The 20,632-nt window shown below is 39.5% G+C and overlaps 1 protein-coding gene across 2 annotated transcripts in view; it reads right to left on the bottom strand.

Annotated features, from left to right (window-relative positions):
- Positions 1–20,632, bottom strand: part of LOC139755317 (adenylate cyclase type 8-like) — a 357,275-nt gene that overhangs the window by 40,968 nt on the left and 295,675 nt on the right. For both annotated transcript variants that reach the window (XM_071673448.1, XM_071673449.1), the window contains exons 17-20: positions 11,182–11,304; positions 7,959–8,167; positions 3,805–4,006; positions 162–1,180 (exon numbers count right to left, since the gene is read on the bottom strand). In XM_071673448.1, the coding sequence (XP_071529549.1) occupies positions 162–1,180; positions 3,805–4,006; positions 7,959–8,167; positions 11,182–11,304 (1,553 nt within the window). The remainder of the gene's footprint in view (positions 1–161; positions 1,181–3,804; positions 4,007–7,958; positions 8,168–11,181; positions 11,305–20,632) is intronic.

The raw sequence follows: 20,632 nt of genomic DNA, 5'->3' as shown, positions 1-20,632 counted from the left end.
GGACGTATGTATATACATGTGTATGGGGGGGGGGGGTTGGGCCATTTCTTTCGTCTGTTTCCTTGCGCTACCTCGCAAACGCGGGAGACAGCGACAAATTAAAAAAAAAAAAAAAAAAAAATAAAAGCTGAAGAATCAATTGAAAATTACTTTCACATTACCTTTGGACAGGATCGAAAATAGTGCTGCATTCAATGATGAGAAAACCATAGCAGGTTAGCATAAACACCAACACAACTGTCTTGACAAGATAGTTTAACTTTAGGAAGGATGCTAATGCAACCATGCATAACACCCATGTATAGACAAAGTACTGTGGATACACACAGTATGGAGGTGGCTCTAGGTGAGTGAGGTTGTTGTGTGAAGCAGTTCCATTGTTCATGTTCAGAAGATCAAAGGAAAAACTGGCGAAGTCCACATTTTCTTGTCCGGTGTATACCACTGATTTATTCACCTGTGCATCAAAAATTGCTGTATCATGTACATTGTCTATGTCAACCTTAATTAATTTTTTATCACCATGGCGACGCACTCTAGTTCTCAAGTCGTTGCCATAACTACTGCTTTTCTGATTTTTAAGTTGAATGGGAAACGTTCTAGTTTTAACTTTGGCACTTGTAGAATTATGAATTTTTCTTGCAATGGTAAAGTCTCTTTCTTTACTTATCAACTTTGTGAGAAAGTCTATGTTGGAAGGAGCACTTCCTGATGGAGTACTGTTTACAGAAACATTGTGTATGAACCTATTAACAAGATTTGGCTTCTCAGAAACTAAAAAATCAGTATTTTCAGAAAGTTTTCGCTTATTTCTTATTTTGTGTACTGTATAACTTTCTTCTAAACTGCCTAAAGAATCCATGCTACCTGAATTATAATGAATATTGGAAGTCCTTAGAATTGGAACACGTATATATGTTGTGCGATAGAAATTTCTAATATCTTTGATGGTGCTTCTGTGTGAAGCAATGTATTCTGTTTCTTTTAACAAGGATAAGGGCAGGTTGTAGTTGCCATCATCTTTCACTAAAACTGGACTGCCTTCTTTAAGTGACTGTATAGGCTCTGCACGATTATGTTTTCCCATCACAGTGACACTAGATATATCATGAGTCACTGCAGAGTCTTGGGAAACCTGAGAAGTATTTGTTTCCTTGATGCAATCTGACTCCACAAGGATCTGAAAGAAAAATTCTCATGATAAGACCATCATAAGGTTGGATGTGTTGAGAGCACTGACTAGGGAAAAAGATATTTTAGATGAAGATGGTAGCGTGACCAGGGGATCAGAGGCAATGGCAGTGTTTTGAGTATGGAGTTGGTATGAATGGATACAATGGTCTCATCTCATAAATAAGTTCTGCATTAAAGTGAAATAATAAAGAGCACTTTCATGTGACTGGAATTCTAAGGTTCACAATAATATATTGATCAATGGTTAAAAATGTGTATGAAGAGTACTGCAGAGGTTTTATGTACCTGATCAACCCAGTTTTGACTGGATATAAAGTAATGATGACAAATAAAGAAGTGTGGGGGAGAAGTATGGTGCTGACACAAGTGAAAATATAAGATTAAGAAGCAGCAAGAAAAAGCATAAAAGAGAGCAAAGTATGATACAAATGTGGGGTAAATTAAGGTTTTGGGGAAAAAATATAAAAGAAGATAAGGTAAGCTATAATTTTTTTCACACGTGCTTACCATTTCCTGCCTTATTGAGATAATGCCAAGAACAGACAAACAACAGCCTCATCTGATCACATCTAATCTATAGCTGTTATGTATAATGCAACAAAACCAGATGCCCTCATCCACAGTCAAGCTCCAAAAACTGTTCTATGGTGTACCCTGATCACATTATTATGTCCATATCATGCGTCATACTTGTGTGAGAAAGAAACTGACGCAATTAATTTTCTATTTTGCATAACGATGGAAATTTTGGTGAATTCTTCTCAAAGTTTACTGGCTCGCAGTGCTCAATTTACATTTGAATAGGGAAGTGAGAGGAAGATACCAGTTTTTGATTTTATGATTAACAAGGAAAATAACCTAATTTTTTTACTATTTTACTCTAGGACTCCTTATATGGGTCTCCTGCAACTTCATGACTGCATTACAATTAGTTTCAGTGAAAGGGTGCACTACCTTAGCTCAGTTAGCTCTCTGATGAAAATGTCCAGTACACCCTTACATCCAATGATAATGGAATCTCACCAAAGATGAATTTTGACAAGTGGCATAACCACATGCAAGAAAGAATCTGGCAATGCCAAAATCTAAAATTATCAGTACATCATAAAGAAATAAAGTCCAGCTTAGACAGTTACTATTTATCATTCATGATGCTCAAGACATCAGCTGTGTTTTCATTGTGCTTAAGGACAAAATTTGTTACCTTTCATATACTGATGAGAATATTTGATAAAATGAATATTTTTGAAGGTCTGGATTATCTGTAATGTTCATTTTCAAAACCCATTTAACAGTTAAGAAAATATATATTCATGCAGGTAAAAAAAAAAGGGGGGACTCCATACACTGAAAGAATACATGGTGAAAGAAATAAAGAAATACCTTTAATCATACAAGACAGGTGTATACTCTAGGTGACTGCCCATTTTTCAACATGAGTTATGTTTATAATGAGGCACTCATGTTTTTGATACTGTGAAATTTGCCTTGAAAAAAAAAATCAGTAAATAATTGAACATATGCATTCAGTCATCCCTTGTCAAATTTGTAAGATTATATTACTTCCCTCATTAATTCTTATTCCATTTTCATCTTACCTAAAACATGATCTCTTCCAACACATTCAGCCTACTTAAAAAAGTAGACAATACATAAGCAAAAAGATGAAGAAACAAGAAATGGGGCCATATCTCAAGAGGTGGGGTCTCACAGGTTTATAGTTAACCCTCGTGCTGCACAAATAGGTAAATAAGCAGAGGCATGAAAATGATCATGTCAGTCTTCTGCAACGATTCAAATAAATTTTTCTCTAATACTACATTACACCTATTTACCTATATCTTATGACACCCAATCTCTCTGGGAACTCCCTCAAGGGGGTTGCCACAGTAAGTCTCTTTGACTGATGAACTCTATTGCTACTTAGCCTTTGGTGCTTTAACATGCATTGGCAGAGGGCAACTCTTGCACTGTGTTTCCAGTGGCTCCTACCTAAAGTTCTAACCAAATAATTCTACTTAATATTCTACCCTACTACTTCTCCTACCTAAGTCCAACCACCTAATTCTACCAAATGTTCCAACCTACTACTCCCTAATGCTCCTGCCTATGTTCCTTCCTACCACTGCAACCTAATGTTAATATCTAATGCTCCTGCATTATGTTCCTACTTACTACATCTATCCACTGCTCCAACCACTTTTTCAAAACACAGGGGTAAAGCATAGTGCTCACCCCAGGAAAATCTAGAATTACAGAGAATAAATTGTGTGAATTAAATCCTGTCAAGTACCATCTGTGACACGGAGTGATCGCATGTTCATGGAGAGAATGCCAGCAGTCCACATGAGGGGTGAAGAAAAAAAGGGACAGTTACCTGGGTCAGAGGAGTGCTATTTGACAACTTGAGTGCTCATTACACAGCCTTCGCTAGCCCTCTGAATACCCAGGCAAGTAGTAAGAGTAAAATACCTCCCTAGATGGTGGCTGCCTACCAACTGACAACATTACATCTATAACTGCTTTAACAACTGGAATGGCAGATCCCTTAATCCATTACAGCATTTACCACTATAATCTTGATTAATCATTTGTATACATCAGACTTACCAGAGTGAGCATAGATGGCACAGATATGATGGCCATGAGGGCACAAATGAAGGCCTTCCTTCCAAAAGTTGCCCTTGCTAGACGAGTGGACAGGCGGCGAAGATTCATGGGCAGATGTGGGAATTCTTCAGCCATGACTAATAACAGACCTGCTGCTAGAATGACTGTTGCAGGCAAGAAAGGTGCTAACAACACCTTCACACTGTAAAAATAAACAAAATTGAAATGGATTAATATAAAAATTCATTCAGTAAAGCATATGCTAAAAATATTTCATCTCTGACCCCCTTATATGGATTAGAAGGGAAATGCTTGAGAAGAAGCAATCTCTGGGATGTAGGTGTACAATCAATGCTATGAGAAGCTTATAGACTGTATGTCAAGCAAAAGAGTCAGCCCATCTTGGTTACATAGAAAGGTACTTTTTTGGATAGAGAGAGTTTAAGAACTGTCAAAACAACATCTGTAACTAACAGGATCTTTTCTCCAATGAATGTTCATTATACACTATATGTTGAATGAAGGAGTCAGTCTATCTTGGTTGCCTTTAAAGAAGCAGTCTTCCAAGGTTTTTAAAAGAACCCTTAAAATTAACTAAATTTTCATAAAGGCATATTTTCTCCTAGTGAATTCTGTAGCCCCATTTAGTGGCCAACTACATGGACTGAAACTCAAGAAATGATTTGTAGAGGCACATTTTCTAAAATTTTGATTCTTTTGTTTACCTAATTCTACTTTAACTTTAATGTGCACAATGAAGTGATTATATCACTAGCATATCCAGTGCATTCTCTTAATATAATACATATCAATTTCTTGCATATCACTAAGTTGGAAACTGCTTCACTTATGGGAGAGACCAAAAACATCCAGAATTTTCTTTAGTAAGGATCCTATGACACAATGTATTTGTGGTTATGACAGTGACGAGGACCACAAATAAAACTTTGCATGTGTTATTCTGCTTCGATTCTGTGGAACAGCATGTATGACAATGATGATGCTTAAAAATGTAGGATTATAAGCAAAAATGTTCAAAACTATTTCCTTTTCTCAAAATATGAAATATTTCTGATGGTTTTATTTATCGTGATATTCATTTATGTTTTCTACATCTAAACAAGGATGGATGGTTGGATGATTTCCAAGTCTTATGGTTGATAACTTGTTTTCACACTCCACATTATGCAAGAGTCAGAGCAACAATCAAATTGTGTCAAATGAATTCTTCCAGCTGGTCTCAATTTTGCACCTTTACAGTTGTATCACTGTAACAATATGGGGTTTCTGACTTACAAACAGGTTATATAACTACCCATGTTTGTACATTGAAATGTTACTAAGATGGAAAATAGAGAAATGCACAAAATTTGAGTGAATACCTATACCTGACCATAATAATGAATTAGATACATTCCAAAATAAATGATGTTTGTAGAACATCAAATTAAGCAATACTTAATAAAAAAAGATGCACATTTTAGTTCTGCAATCTGTAAATATGAATAATCAATTTTATGGTGGATCAGGAATAAAATTTTATGGAGCTTGTTTGTTAGTATGGGTGTTCATAGGCTGGATGATTGTAAGTTGAGGAACCCTGCACTACTCAAGAAAATTAGAAAATAGGTTATGAAAGAATGTTAGTACAGAAGTGATCATGATAACTGCAGGAGGATTTTTAAAGTTTTCAAGTAGGGGCATAACACAGGAAGATATACTGCAAAGCTCCTCATAAATTCAAATTTGTGACTCTCTCTTAGAAGTATGGAATGTAAATGAAATGGTATTTTTGAAGATCAATGCCAAGAAGGTCTCGCTATATGATAAAGAAAAAAAAAGACATGCATAATAACTGTCAGGGGATGACAAAGATGAATTTTGCATATCTAACACCTAAAAACAGCAATTTTAGTAAGCATGCATAATCAGGTTTCATACAAGCTGGACATGGTAACTCACAGATACACTAATTTAGAAAAAGATGAATGTCTTTTTATAATGATTATTTCTTCTCCAAAAATATTTACACAGCTTCCTTATCAGTGGTCCATCTACCACTTTTAAATTCTGTGCAACTTGCCCGAATACTCCTCTCTTGACTACCAGCTTCTTCAAATAAATTCCTGCACCTTTACTTTTTCCTCTTATATACTATATGTTTAAGTTTCATGACTCAGAAGTGCCTTCGATGGGGCTCCTGCAGAGCTCTATAGGCTTGCTGTGTTCACCGGGCAGGAAAAAAAGGTCATACAGTGGAGTGGTGATATTGTGTGTTTAAGTGTGGAGAACATATGGCAACTGAGGAGTAAGTGTTCAGGTTTTTCACTGTAATGGCTGCATCTTGAGCATAAAAGGGCTTTTACTGAAACTGTCTGTAAAGTAGGTGCAACAAATGGTGTCCTGAGCAAAGGAGGTAGAAGGTAACTTGTTCATTTGGGGAGTGTAGTTTCAGATGGGTTAGGAGGATAGTTGTTAAGTGTATATCAGATCATTTCAGTCTGTACAAGTTTTACTGCTGTACTTGTTGGGAAAGGGGGGATCTATGAGTACGAGTCTCTGATCTGTGAGAGCAGATTTCATAGGTGTGAGGGATGAGGGTATTCTTCTAATTTCAACTAAGGACTCAGGTAAGGGGTTGGTTATGATGGAGTGGTTTGAATAAGAGGGGTCTATTGCTGTTGCAAAATCCCAAGTATTTTCAAAGTCTGCAAAAAACACTGTCCACCCCCCATTTATATATAAAGGTGATACATAGCTAAGGTTAATTGTGGGTAAAAGCATGTGACACTCTCAAGATGAAATCATTGTACATTTGGTCACTGAGAATAGTGTTTCTGATGGATTGAGCACCAACAATGCACCTCAAGCTATCTTAAGGGAACAATGTTTTTTCTTAACTCTTCTAGGCTGCCACTTCCTTTTTTGGGTATTTTGCTTCTGATTTTTGTATTTCTTCCACTTGTACTTCAAGATGGTTGGCTCTCTCCTTTCTACGGAGGAGAAAGCCCAAATTCTTACCTGGAAGCAAGATGATGTGGGTACACATAACATTTCTTGGTACATTGGGCACTCAGAATGCATGATCAGGTGGCTGCTTCCTGCAGTACTTATAAGTGCCTCACCTCATTCAGATCAAGACCCTATGGACCCAAAACATGGACCTAGAGTACTTCAGGAACCATCCCTGTTCCATGCCCAGGTGTCTGCAGATGGTAATCTAGGCCAAAGGAGAGATGACAGAGTACTAAAATGTAAGTGTGACCTCTGAAAATGTGTGGGGAGGTGTACAAGCTTTTTGTGAACACTTTATATGTTATATACATATATGTATGGCATGTAGGATAAGGAAAATGCCAATAGCATGGAAGGTGAAAATGAGACCAAATATGTCTCATTTCATATCACTGTTTGGCTGGCCAAAAAGCTGGTGACATTAAATATTATAGCGCAAAACAACTCTCGAACTCACTCCAATGTTAAAGACCAGATAGTTAGTAAGGAGGATCTCTGAAGTATTTCATGCATAGCAAAGGAAAAAAAGTAATTTCTAAGACTGTCTACACACTTGATTACATGTGCAACAAATTAATTACTTTCACAAGGCTGTGCTTAGGAAGATTAGATAGCAAACGATTTACCCAATAAAGACAATATCCAGGGAGACTATGACAAGATAACACTTAGTTATTCTTGCTTGCCTTTCCTGCCTAGCAAGGAAGTAAGAAAACAGATGACCAACCCATCAAAGAAGGGCCCTTGCTTAGCTCTTCCACTTCAAATTTTAAAGCCTGATTGATATATGAGGGAAGGATTTCCTGCCCCCAACTCCTCCTCTTAGCTATCCTCTATGATGCACAGGATATATGTGAGGAGATTTCCTTCTTCCCTATCCCTAAAATAAGGTCCCACATAAAATGAACTCATACAAGACAAGGTCCAGGCACAATTTGACAAAGACCTATACATTACAGTTTATTTTGAACATCCTGCTTTGGTACACAGTAACAACTGACTAGGTATGATTTTGCCTTACACCATAAGTACCCTTCTTGGTTCAAATTGGACAAGCAAGTGGTGATAAAGGACAACCTATGACAGCTCCACATCACAGTATCCTAGCCGTCCATGACAAGGGACCACATTTGACTTACTCTTGCACCACAATGGACTGGCAGATGACAATAAGAGCCCAAATGATGCAGGTACAGACAACATTGCTCTTCAACAAATCAGCGCGGACCTGGTGGTACATATCTTCCATTTCAAGATCCTTGAAGGTCAGAGAGACAGGATGCATGTGTTCAGTCCTCATCCGCTTGTTGGATTCTATTTCTATGCTATTGTCCATTAAGTTGTCGACCTACAGGAGAAACAAAGAACAGAGTTTAATGCACATACTGTTTTCAAATCAACAAATGTATTACATAAAATCTGTTGAAAAATATAATGGCTAAAACAATAATTTTGGCATGTGGTCTCATGAGGAGTGATGAATACAAATATACATTATGAACAATATTAGCAAACCATCCAATGATACAATTACAGTAAAACTCAGACTATGAGATATGTTCTGCTCATTTCAGCTTCTTGTAATTACCTACTTGTACTGTATGAAGTCATAGTTTTACACTCATGGATTCTCATTCTTGAATATTTTCTGCAATCATACCTTTTAAATTTCAGGATGCTGTTCCTTATTAACCACATCCTCATTCAGTTTAATTCATTCATCCACTAATCTTATAAAATTACCTATTTACATCTCTTGCAACAAGTTTCCCACTTAATTTCAGTTAATGTCGTCTGATTATTCTATCCCTAAAAAAAATGTCACTGTCAACATCAGGGGGTCTGAAACCCTTATATTTGGCTGCATGTGGCAAGGAATTTCATACACTTGGCTGGAAGAAGACAGACAAAATATGTGATGTGTGGCCTGCAAGCTTGAGGTGACCAATTTCAATTTCTTAACTGCATTTTGGGTAAACAAGAAACAGAGATAACTGAAAGATGGAAAAAACAGGGGAGAAAGGTAAAAGATTTTGAAAGAATAGCATTATGGCATTATAGTAAATGTGCCCTGCTTTTTATTGGTCCTCATCTGTTATACCTTATTTAGTATTGAAAAAAGGGCAGTTTTATGTTGCCTTTTCTATGTGGTTTCATGTGCTAGTTTGATTTTGTTCTATATATCTGAATGTGTACTATGGTTCAGCATCTCTGATTGCTCATTTCATTATTCAATCCTTTGAAAATAAGTTTTGACATGTTGCATGATTACCTTTGTGGTAGCTGTAGCCAAACACTGCTTATTGGCCAGTAAAGTGGCTCAGAAGTTAAAAAAGCTGTGGATCCCTATCCTACATCATCTTTCTGGTTTAGAAACTTTCAAGTATGATCAAGTCAATTCCCACTCTTTTCTCTTTCTTGGTGGGCAAATTTAAAGCTTCTAGCTTTTCATCTACAACCTGTTAACCTTAGTTCTGGCACTATCTTTAATGCCCTCTTCTAGTTCTTCTTTTTAACCTCTTTGCACTTTATGTGTAGTAACCAAACTTGAGGAGCATACTCTACTTTGGCCTGATAAGGATGTGAAGAGGTTGCTGAAAATTTCCTTCTCCACACACTAAAAAGCTATATTAATATTTGTCAGCAGACAATTTGTCTCCCCTAATCACCTAACATGGCATTCTGCCAACAGGTTAAGGATGATGTTAACTTCTAAAATCCCCTCACACAGATTCCTGAAGCTTATTTCCTGCTAGGTAATACTAAGACTGTCTTTAATTGTTTCCCATCATCACTTTCTTACATTTACTCAGGTTGACTGTCATCAACAATGTGTTAGACCAAATTCGGAATCTGTCTTAGTTCCCTTGTAAGTGATGCAATCCTTCTCATTCACCTCCCTCAAGACCTTTGCATCACCTGCAGACATATTCAGATAGGAGTACATACCTTCTGGAAGGTTATCTATACAGATCAAGAGAAGTAATGATCCCAAAACAGAGCCCTGCAACACTCCACTGTTGACCTTCACCCATTTTGAGAAGGCTACACTGACATGCGTCCTTTGTTCCCTTCCACTAAGATAATCTTCAAACCACTGGACCTTCCCCCTTACCCATGCCTGGTGACCAAGCTTCTTAATCAGCCTCCAATGTCATACAGTGTCAAATGCTTTTTAGCAGTCCAGACACAAACAATCCATCCAGGCTTCTCTTTAGTCTAAAACAGAGAATGCTCTCCCATACAAATCTAAGAAGCTTTTTACACATGACCTTTTTCTTGAATATGTGTTGTCATCTCTCACTATCTTTCCAATACCTTACAGGCCACAATCTTCAAGGAGACTATCTGTAGTTCAATGCTCCCACCCAGTATAATGTTTGTTATTTTCCACAATCCCTGTAGCACTTTGCCTTTCTCCAATGATAACTTTATCATTATTTCCAGAGGTTTGGTAAGTGTATCTGCTCGTAACTCGAGCACATATGATGAAATTTCATGAGGACCAGAAGTCTCTATGGATCAAGAACCTTTAGCATTCTCTTAAAAACTCTATACCTTAATGCTCTCAATGACCTCTCCTGATTCCATTTCATTTGTGTTGGGGCTATAGTGTCTTCCTTTGTAAAAACACTTTTGAATTTGGCATTCATTTCCATGCATATCTTTTCGCAATTCTCAGTAACTCTACCCTCTGAATCCTTTGGCCTGATTTGCTGTTCTTTAAATCTATTCCTGACAAAAGTATAGAAGAGTTTGGATTTTTTCCTGTCAGTGATCTTCTCAGGCAATTGTAGACCTGACATTTAAAGATAGAAAGGGCATAGGAAAAACAGAAGAAGAGAAGGAAGAAAAGTTATAGGAAAAGCGTATGAAGGAAGGGAGTGCCACAGTCTTACTATCTGAGGGAAGAAGTACTACATCATAAGTGACAATCCTCAAAAAGAATAATTCTATACATACATGGAAGCTAATAGAAAGGGTACTTGAGCCAGGAAGGTAAGGTACAGTAAGGTGTCATTACCTATTTGTTATGTCACCCCTCAGCCTTCTCTCATCCAAGGTGCATAAATTAAAGCCTCTTGCCTTTCCCTGGACCTTAGCTCTCTTACTTCTGTTTACATCTTTAATGCCTTCCTCGAGACTTCTTTATGTTTCCAAACAATTTCAGTACACCCTCTTCAGCTCTCATATATACTCTTAACTACTGTACCTCTCTCTTCCCCTATCATGTCTTAATCAATCAACAACCCTCACAAATTATAGTGTCCTCAGACATTAATAATAATCAATCAACAACCCTCACAAATTATAGTGTCCTCAGACATTAATAATGTATACCATTTCAACTAATTAACTAACCTCATGTGTAAAATTACTGGTGGGGTTGGTAAACTGGGTAACTTCTGCTTCTTCATCCTCCTCCTCAAGAATATCAGGGAATTCATCCTCTAGGAAAGCCTCATCCTCCCAGTCCATTTCCAGCTGCCATGATATATGGATCATTAAAGGAATGGTGATAATTTAAAAAGTGTCTCATGAGAGAAAACTTTAAATTGTATTTATGTATGAATAACAAAGTCATATGGAAAGTTAAAGTTTGGAGGCAAACAGATACAGTATATTGTTGAGGAATGTATATACACTCCTGTATCATACATTGTAAGCATAAACAGTTCACAGTGGACAGAAGAGTGGAAAATATGAAAAATGAATTCCTCAAAGACAAGAAAAGATGAACTTTTTTCACAAGCCACCATGTCAAACTTGCTTAATGAAAATTATGGTATTCATTGTAAGAAAATCTACTTAATGCAGAGCATTTTACAAAAAAAGATCAAACATGTTATAACATATACTTGGTAGTCTGTACAATGAATAACCACAAAATACTGTTACTCTACAAGCAAGAACAGTTTCCAGCATAGTCAGGTGTATGATTAAAGGCAACAGTACTGGAATAATCACTTTATGGTATAACACTAAAAGGTAGCAGATTTTCAAATTCTCAACAACTGTGGAATCAAAGAGGATCATTATGTTACTGGGAAAAATCTAAGTTGCCATAACATCAAGACTGCAGCAAGATTTTTTAGGTACCAAGGTTACAACTTATTACAAGTTCATCATGAGAGGCCTATACATAAAGTGGCTGTTCTTTGTTCAGTATAAAAGTTTATTGGTTTTGTGTTGTTCAGTTTGATCTTTTAGGCAAAGAGATTGATTGCTAAGGGGTAAATTCAGTCAAATCTGGTGTTGTAACTTTGTAGCCATTGTGGTGGAGGTTTATGTTTGGAACTTCCTTTAGGGTAGTGTATTTTTTTATTGGACAGAATATTGTGTGGCTTTTCCTCACAACAGTTTACTTTCTGAAGTAATCTTCTCAGAGATTCTTATTGGAGGAGTGGTTTTTGCACTGAGGCATCTTTGTAGAAGAGAGGACTGTTTGTGAAGGGAATGTCTCTTCAAGGGAGGATGCCCTGTGGAAGACAGGACTGTGTGATGAGAATATTTCCTTACAGGGAGGTTGCCCAAAGGCATCTTCAAGGGAGGTTGCCCTGTGGAAGAGAGGACTGTGTGTGATGAGAATATTTCCTTATAGGAAGGTTGCCCTATGGCAATCGTTTCTCCAAATTTCTTTGAATTATGTGGTAGAGTTGTCTTCATGGGGACTTACTGGGAAAGATTTCTTTGATGTGGAAGCATTCTGGAGCACTTTAACATAACTAATGCTTCTTCATGAAATGTTTCTGTGGAAGTGTCTTTCTGGAGAGCACGTTTTTCCTCTTGAGAGAGGAATATATTTATGTAGGTATCTCTGTGGAGGAATTTGTGTAAACAGAGCTTTTGAAGTGATAGTAACATTTTATGTTTATGCAATACCTTTGTTAAAGAAGTATCTTTCAGGAAGCTTCTTAAGAAGGGATGTTTCTTTGCAGGAGAGTTTCCTGTCTTTTAAATTTTTTTGGATGATACTTGCAAGGAAGGAGTGCAAATGACTGGGAGATATATAAAAGAAAGTGGCAGGAGGTCAAGAGAAAGGTGCAAGGGAAATGGTGAGCAAGTATGAAAATGTATATATGTATATATGTACATTTTTCATATGTATATATATTATTATTATTATTATTATTATTATTATTATACTTTGTCGCTGTCTCCCGCGTTTGCGAGGTAGCGCAAGGAAACAGACGAAAGAAATGGCCCAACCCACCCCCATACACATGTACATACACACGTCCACACACGCAAATATACATACCTACACAGCTTTCCATGGTTTACCCCAGACGCTTCACATGCCTTGATTCAATCCACTGACAGCACGTCAACCCCGGTATACCACATCGCTCCAATTCACTCTATTCCTTGCCCTCCTTTCACCCTCCTGCATGTTCAGGCCCCGATCACACAAAATCTTTTTCACTCCATCTTTCCACCTCCAATTTGGTCTCCCTCTTCTCCTCGTTCCCTCCACCTCCAACACATATATCCTCTTGGTCAATCTTTCCTCACTCATTCTCTCCATGTGCCCAAACCACTTCAAAACACCCTCTTCTGCTCTCTCAACCACGCTCTTTTTATTTCCACACATCTCTCTTACCCTTACGTTACTCACTCGATCAAACCACCTCACACCACACATTGTCCTCAAACATCTCATTTCCAGCACATCCATCCTCCTGCGCACAACTCCATCCATAGCCCACGCCTCGCAACCATAGAACATTGTTGGAACCACTATTCCTTCAAACATACCCATTTTTTCTTTCCGAGATAATGTTCTCGACTTCCACACATTCTTCAAGGCCCCCAGAATTTTCGCCCCCTCCCCCACCCTATGATCCACTTCCGCTTCCATGGTTCCATCCGCTGCCAGATCCACTCCCAGATATCTAAAACACTTCACTTCCTCCAGTTTTTCTCCATTCAAACTCACCTCCCAATTGAATTGACCCTCAACCCTACTGTACCTAATAACCTTGCTCTTATTCACATTTACTCTTAACTTTCTTCTTCCACACACTTTACCAAACTCAGTCACCAGCTTCTGCAGTTTCTCACATGAATCAGCCACCAGCGCTGTATCATCAGCGAACAACAACTGACTCACTTCCCAAGCTCTCTCATCCCCAACAGACTTCATACTTGCCCCTCTTTCCAAAACTCTTGCATTTACCTCCCTAACAACCCCATCTATAAACAAATTAAACAACCATGGAGACATCACACACCCCTGCCGCAAACCTACATTCACTGAGAACCAATCACTTTCCTCTCTTCCTACACGTACACATGCCTTACATCCTCGATAAAAACTTTTCACTGCTTCTAACAACTTGCCTCCCACACCATATATTCTTAATACCTTCCACAGAGCATCTCTATCAACTCTATCATATGCCTTCTCCAGATCCATAAATGCTACATACAAATCCAATTGCTTTTCTAAGTATTTCTCACATACATTCTTCAAAGCAAACACCTGATCCACACATCCTCTACCACTTCTGAAACCACACTGCTCTTCCCCAATCTGATGCTCTGTACATGCCTTCACCCTCTCAATCAATACCCTCCCATATAATTTACCAGGAATACTCAACAAACTTATACCTCTGTAATTTGAGCACTCACTCTTATCCCCTTTGCCTTTGTACAATAGCACTATGCACGCATTCCGCCAATCCTCAGGCACCTCACCATGAGTCATACATACATTAAATAACCTTACCAACCAGTCAACAATACAGTCACCCCCTTTTTTAATAAATTCCACTGCAATACCATCCAAACCTGCTGCCTTGCCAGGCTTTCATCTTCCACAAAGCTTTCACTACCTCTTCTCTGTTTACCAAATAATTTTCCCTAACCCTCTCACTTTGCACACCACCTCGACCAAAACACCCTATATCTGCCACTCTATCATCAAACACATTCAACAAACCTTCAAATACTCACTCCATCTCCTTCTCACATCACCACTACTTGTTATCACCTCCCCATTTGCGCCCTTCACTGAAGTTCCCATTTGCTCCCTTGTCTTACGCACTTTATTTACCTCCTTCCAGAACATCTTTTTATTCTCCCTAAAATTTAATGATACTCTCTCACCCCAACTCTCATTTGCCCTTTTTTTCACCTCTTGCACCTTTCTCTTGACCTCCTGTCTCTTTCTTTTATACATCTCCCACTCAATTGCATTTTTTCCCTGCAAAAATCGTCCAAATGCCTCTCTCTTCTCTTTCACTAATACTCTTACTTCTTCATCCCACCACTCACTACCCTTTCTAATCAACCCACCTCCCACTCTTCTCATGCCACAAGCATCTTTTGCGCAATCCATCACTGATTCCCTAAATACATCCCATTCCTCCCCCACTCCCCTTACTTCCATTGTTCTCACCTTTTTCCATTCTGTACTCAGTCTCTCCTGGTACTTCCTCAAACAGGTCTCCTTCCCAAGCTCACTTACTCTCACCACCCTCTTCACCCCAACATTCACTCTTCTTTTCTGAAAACCCATACAAATCTTCACCTTAGCCTCCACAAGATAATGATCAGACATCCCTCCAGTTGCACCTCTCAGCACATTAACATCCAAAAGTCTCTCTTTTGCACGCCTGTCAATTAACACGTAATCCAATAACGCTCTCTGGCCATCTCTCCTACTTACATAAGTATACTTATGTATATCTCGCTTTTTAAACCAGGTATTCCCAATCATCAGTCCCTTTTCAGCACATAAATCTACAAGCTCTTCACCATTTCCATTTACAACACTGAACACCCCATGTATACCAATTATTCCCTCAACTGCCACATTACTCACCTTTGCATTCAAATCACCCATCACTATAACCCGGTCTCGTGCATCAAAACCACTAACACACTCATTCAGCTGCTCCCAAAACACTTGCCTCTCATGATCTTTCTTCTCATGCCCAGGTGCATATGCACCAATAATCACCCATCTCTCTCCATCAACTTTCAGTTTTACCCATATTAATCGAGAATTTACTTTCTTACATTCTATCACATACTCCCACAACTCCTGTTTCAGGAGTATTGCTACTCCTTCCCTTGCTCTTGTCCTCTCACTAACCCCTGACTTTACTCCCCAGACATTCCCAAACCACTCTTCCCCTTTACCCTTGAGCTTCGTTTCACTCAGAGCCAAAACATCCAGGTTCCTTTCCTCAAACATACTACCTATCTCTCCTTTTTTCACATCTTGGTTACATCCACACACATTTAGGCACCCCACTCTGAGCCTTCGAGGAGGATGAGCACTCCCCGCGTGACTCCTTCTTCTGTTTCCCATTTTAGAAAGTTAAAATACAAGGAGGGGAGGATTTCTGGCCCCCCGCTCCCGTCCCCTCTAGTTGCTTTCTACGACACGCGAGGAATACGTGGGAAGTATTCTTTCACCCCTATCCCCAGGGATAATATACATATATATATATACATATACACATACACACACATACACATACATACGCACATATACACACACACACACATACATATATATACATATGAAAAATGTAAGAAACAATTTAGAAAACTGAAACTTCTAGCTTGAAATGAATGAAAAAATGAATGTCACATAATGGTTCATAATGTCACAGAATGTGTGTGTATGTATGTATATGCATGTATATATGTGTATATATGTATATATATTATCCCTGAGGATAGGGGTGAAAGAATACTTCCCACGCATTCCTCACGTGTCGTAGAAGGTGACTAGAGGGGATGGGAGCGGGGGGGGGCCAGAAATCCTCCCCTCCTTGTATTTTAACTTTCTAAAAATGGGAAACAGAAGGAGTCACGCGGGAAGTGCTCATCCTCCTCGTAGACTCAGATTGGGGTGTCTAAATGTGTGTGGATGTAACCAAGATGTGAAAAAAGGAGAGATAGGTAGTATGTTTGAGGAAAGGAACCTGGATGTTTTGGCTCTGAGTGAAACGAAGCTCAAGGGTAAAGGGGAAGAGTGGTTTGGGAATGTCTTGGGAGTAAAGTCAGGGGTTAGTGAGAGGACAAGAGCAAGGGAAGGAGTAGCAGTACTCCTGAAACAGGAGTTGTGGGAGTATGTGATAGAATGTAAGAAAGTAAATCCTCGATTAATATGGGTAAAACTGAAAGTTGATGGAGAGAGATGGGTGAATTATTGGTGCATATGCACCTGGGCATGAGAAGAAAGATCATGAGAGGCAAGTGTTTTGGGAGCAGCTGAATGAGTGTGTTAGTGGTTTTGATGCACGCGACCGGGTTATAGTGATGGGTGATTTGAATGCAAAGGTGAGTAATGTGGCAGTTGAGGGAATAATTGGTATACATGGGGTGTTCAGTGTTGTAAATGGAAATGGTGAAGAGCTTGTAGATTCATGTGCTGAAAAAGGACTGGTGATTGGGAATACCTGGTTTAAAAAGCGAGATATACATAAGTATACGTATGTAAGTAGGAGAGATGGCCAGAGAGCGTTATTGGATTACGTGTTAATTGACAGGCGTGCGAAAGAGAGACTTTTGGATGTTAATGTGCTGAGAGGTGCAACTGGAGGGATGTCTGATCATTATCTTGTGGAGGCTAAGGTGAAGATTTGTATGAGTTTTCAGAAAAGAAGAGTGAATGTTGGGGTGAAGAGGGTGGTGAGAGTAAGTGAGCTTGAGAAGGAGACTTGTGTGAGGAAGTACCAGGAGAGACTGAGTACAGAATGGAAAAAGGTGAGAACAATGGAAGTAAGGGGAGTGGGGGAGGAATGGGATGTATTTAGGGAATCAGTGATGGACTGCGCAAAAGATGCTTGTGGCATGAGAAGCGTGGGAGGTGGGTTGATTAGAAAGGGTAGTGAGTGGTGGGATGAAGAAGTAAGATTATTAGTGAAAGAGAAGAGAGAGGCATTTGGACGATTTTTGCAGGGAAAAAATGCAATTGAGTGGGAGATGTATAAAAGAAAGAGACAGGAGGTCAAGAGAAAGGTGCAAGAGGTGAAAAAGAGGGCAAATGAGAGTTGGGGTGAGAGAGTATCATTAAATTTTAGGGAGAATAAAAAGATGTTCTGGAAGGAGGTAAATAAAGTGCGTAAGACAAGGGAGCAAATGGGAACTTCAGTGAAGGGCGCTAATGGGGAGGTGATAACAAGTAGTGGTGATGTGAGAAGGAGATGGAGCGAGTATTTTGAAGGTTTGTTGAATGTGTTTGATGATAGAGTGGCAGATAGAGGGTGTTTTGGTCGAGGTGGTGTGCAAAGTGAGAGGGTTAGGGAAAATGATTTGGTAAACAGAGAAGAGGTCGTAAAAGCTTTGCCGAAGATGAAAGCCAGCAAGGCAGCAGGTTTGGACAGTATTGCAGTGGAATCTATTAAAAAAGGGGGTGACTGTATTGACTGGTTGGCAAGGTTATTTAATGTATGTATGACTCATGGTGAGGTGCCTGAGGATTGGCGGAATGCGTGCATAGTGCCATTGTACAAAGGCAAAGGGGATAAGAGTGAGTGCTCAAATTACAGAGGTATAAATTTGTTGAGTATTCCTGGTAAATTATATGGGAGGGTATTGATTGAGAGGGTGAAGGCATGTACAGAGCATCAGATTGGGGAAGAACAGTGTGGTTTCAGAAGTGGTAGAGGATGTGTGGATCAGGTGTTTGCTTTGAAGAATGTATGTGAGAAATACTTAGAAAAGCAAATGGATTTGTATGTAGCATTTATGGATCTGGAGAAGGCATATGATAGAGTTGATAGAGATGCTCTGAGGAAGGTATTAAGAATATATGGTGTGGGAGGCAAGTTGTTAGAAGCAGTGAAAAGTTTTTATCGAGGATGTAAGGCATGTGTACGTGTAGGAAGAGAGGAAAGTGATTGGTTCTCAGTGAATGTAGGTTTGCGGCAGGGGTGTGTGATGTCTCCATGGTTGTTTAATTTGTTTATGGATGGGGTTGTTAGGGAGGTGAATGCAAGAGTTTTGGAAAGAGGGGCAAGTATGAAGTCTGTTGTGGATGAGAGAGCTTGGGAAGTGAGTCAGTTGTTGTTCGCTGATGATACAGCGATGATACAGCTGATTCATGTGAGAAACTGCAGAAGCTGGTGACTGAGTTTGGTAAAGTGTGTGGAAGAAGAAAGTTAAGAGTAAATGTGAATAAGAGCAAGGTTATTAGGTACAGTAGGGTTGAGGGTCAAGTTAATTGGGAGGTAAGTTTGAATGGAGAAAAACTGGAGGAAGTAAAGTGTTTTAGATATCTGGGAGTGGATCTGGCAGCGGATGGAACCATGGAAGCGGAAGTGAATCACAGGGTGGGGGAGGGGGCGAAAATCCTGGGAGCCTTGAAGAAAGTGTGGAAGTCGAGAACATTATCTCGGAAAGCAAAAATGGGTATGTTTGAAGGAATAGTGGTTCCAACAATGTTGTATGGTTGCGAGGCGTGGGCTATGGATAGAGCTGTGCGCAGGAGGGTGGATGTGCTGGAAATGAGATGTTTGAGGACAATGTGTGGTGTGAGGTGGTTTGATCGAGTAAGTAATGTAAGGGTAAGAGAGATGTGTGGAAATAAAAAGAGCGTGGTTGAGAGAGCAGAAGAAGGTGTTTTGAAATGGTTTGGGCACATGGAGAGAATGAGTGAGGAATGATTGACCAAGAGGATATATGTGTCGGAGGTGGAGGGAACGAGGAGAAGAGGGAGACCAAATTGGAGGTGGAAAGATGGAGTGAAAAAGATTTTGAGTGAACGGGGCCTGAACATATATATATATATATATATATATATATATATATATTCTTTCTTTTTCTTTCATACTATTCGCCATTTCCCGTGTTAGCGAGGTAGCGTTAAGAACAGAGGACTGGGCCTTTGAGGGAATATCCTCACCTGGCCCCCTTCTCAGTTCCCTCTTTTGAAAAACAAAAAAAAAATAAGAGGGGAGGATTTCCAGCCCCCCGCTCCCTTCCCTTTTAGTCGCCTTCTACGACACGCAGGGAATACGTGGGAAGAATTCTTTCTCCCCTATCCCCAGGGATATATATATTATTTTGCTTTGTCTCTGTCTCCCGCGTTTGCGAGGTAGCGCAAGGAAACAGACGAAAGAAATGGCCCAACCCACCCCCATACACATGTATATACATACACGTCCACACATGCAAATATACATACCCATACATCTCAATGTACACATATATATATACACACACAGGCACCTACATATATACACATGCACACAATTCACACTGTCTGCCTTTATTCATTTACATCGCCACCACGCCACACATGGAATAACATCCCCCTCCCCCCTCATGTGAGCGAGGTAGCACCAGGAAAAGACAACAAAGGCCCCATTCGTTCACCCTCAGTCTCTAGCTGTCATGCAATAACGCCCGAAACCACAGCTCCCTTTCCGCATCCAGGCCCCACAGAACTTTCCATGGTTTACCCAAGACGCTTCACATGCCCTGATTCAATCCATTGACAGCAAGTTGACCCCGGTATACCACATCGATCCAATTCACTCTATTCCTTGCCCGCCCTTCAACCTCCTGCATGTTCAGGCCCTGATCACTCGAAATCTTTTTCACTCCATCTTTCCACCTCCAATTTGGTCTCCCACTTCTCGTTCCCTCCACCTCCAACACATATATCCTCTTGGTCAATCTTTCCTCATTCTCTCCATGTGCCCAAACCATTTCAAAACACCCTCTTCTGCTCTCTCAACCACGCTCTTTTTATTTCCACACATCTCTCTTACCCTTACATTACTTACTCGATCAAACCACCTCACACCACATATTGTCCTCAAACATCTCATTTCCAGCACAT

Source organism: Panulirus ornatus, chromosome 19 (assembly GCF_036320965.1).
Source record: "Panulirus ornatus isolate Po-2019 chromosome 19, ASM3632096v1, whole genome shotgun sequence".
NCBI classification, from domain to species: domain Eukaryota; kingdom Metazoa; phylum Arthropoda; class Malacostraca; order Decapoda; family Palinuridae; genus Panulirus; species Panulirus ornatus.
This window is presented reverse-complemented; position numbering and strand designations above follow the sequence as displayed.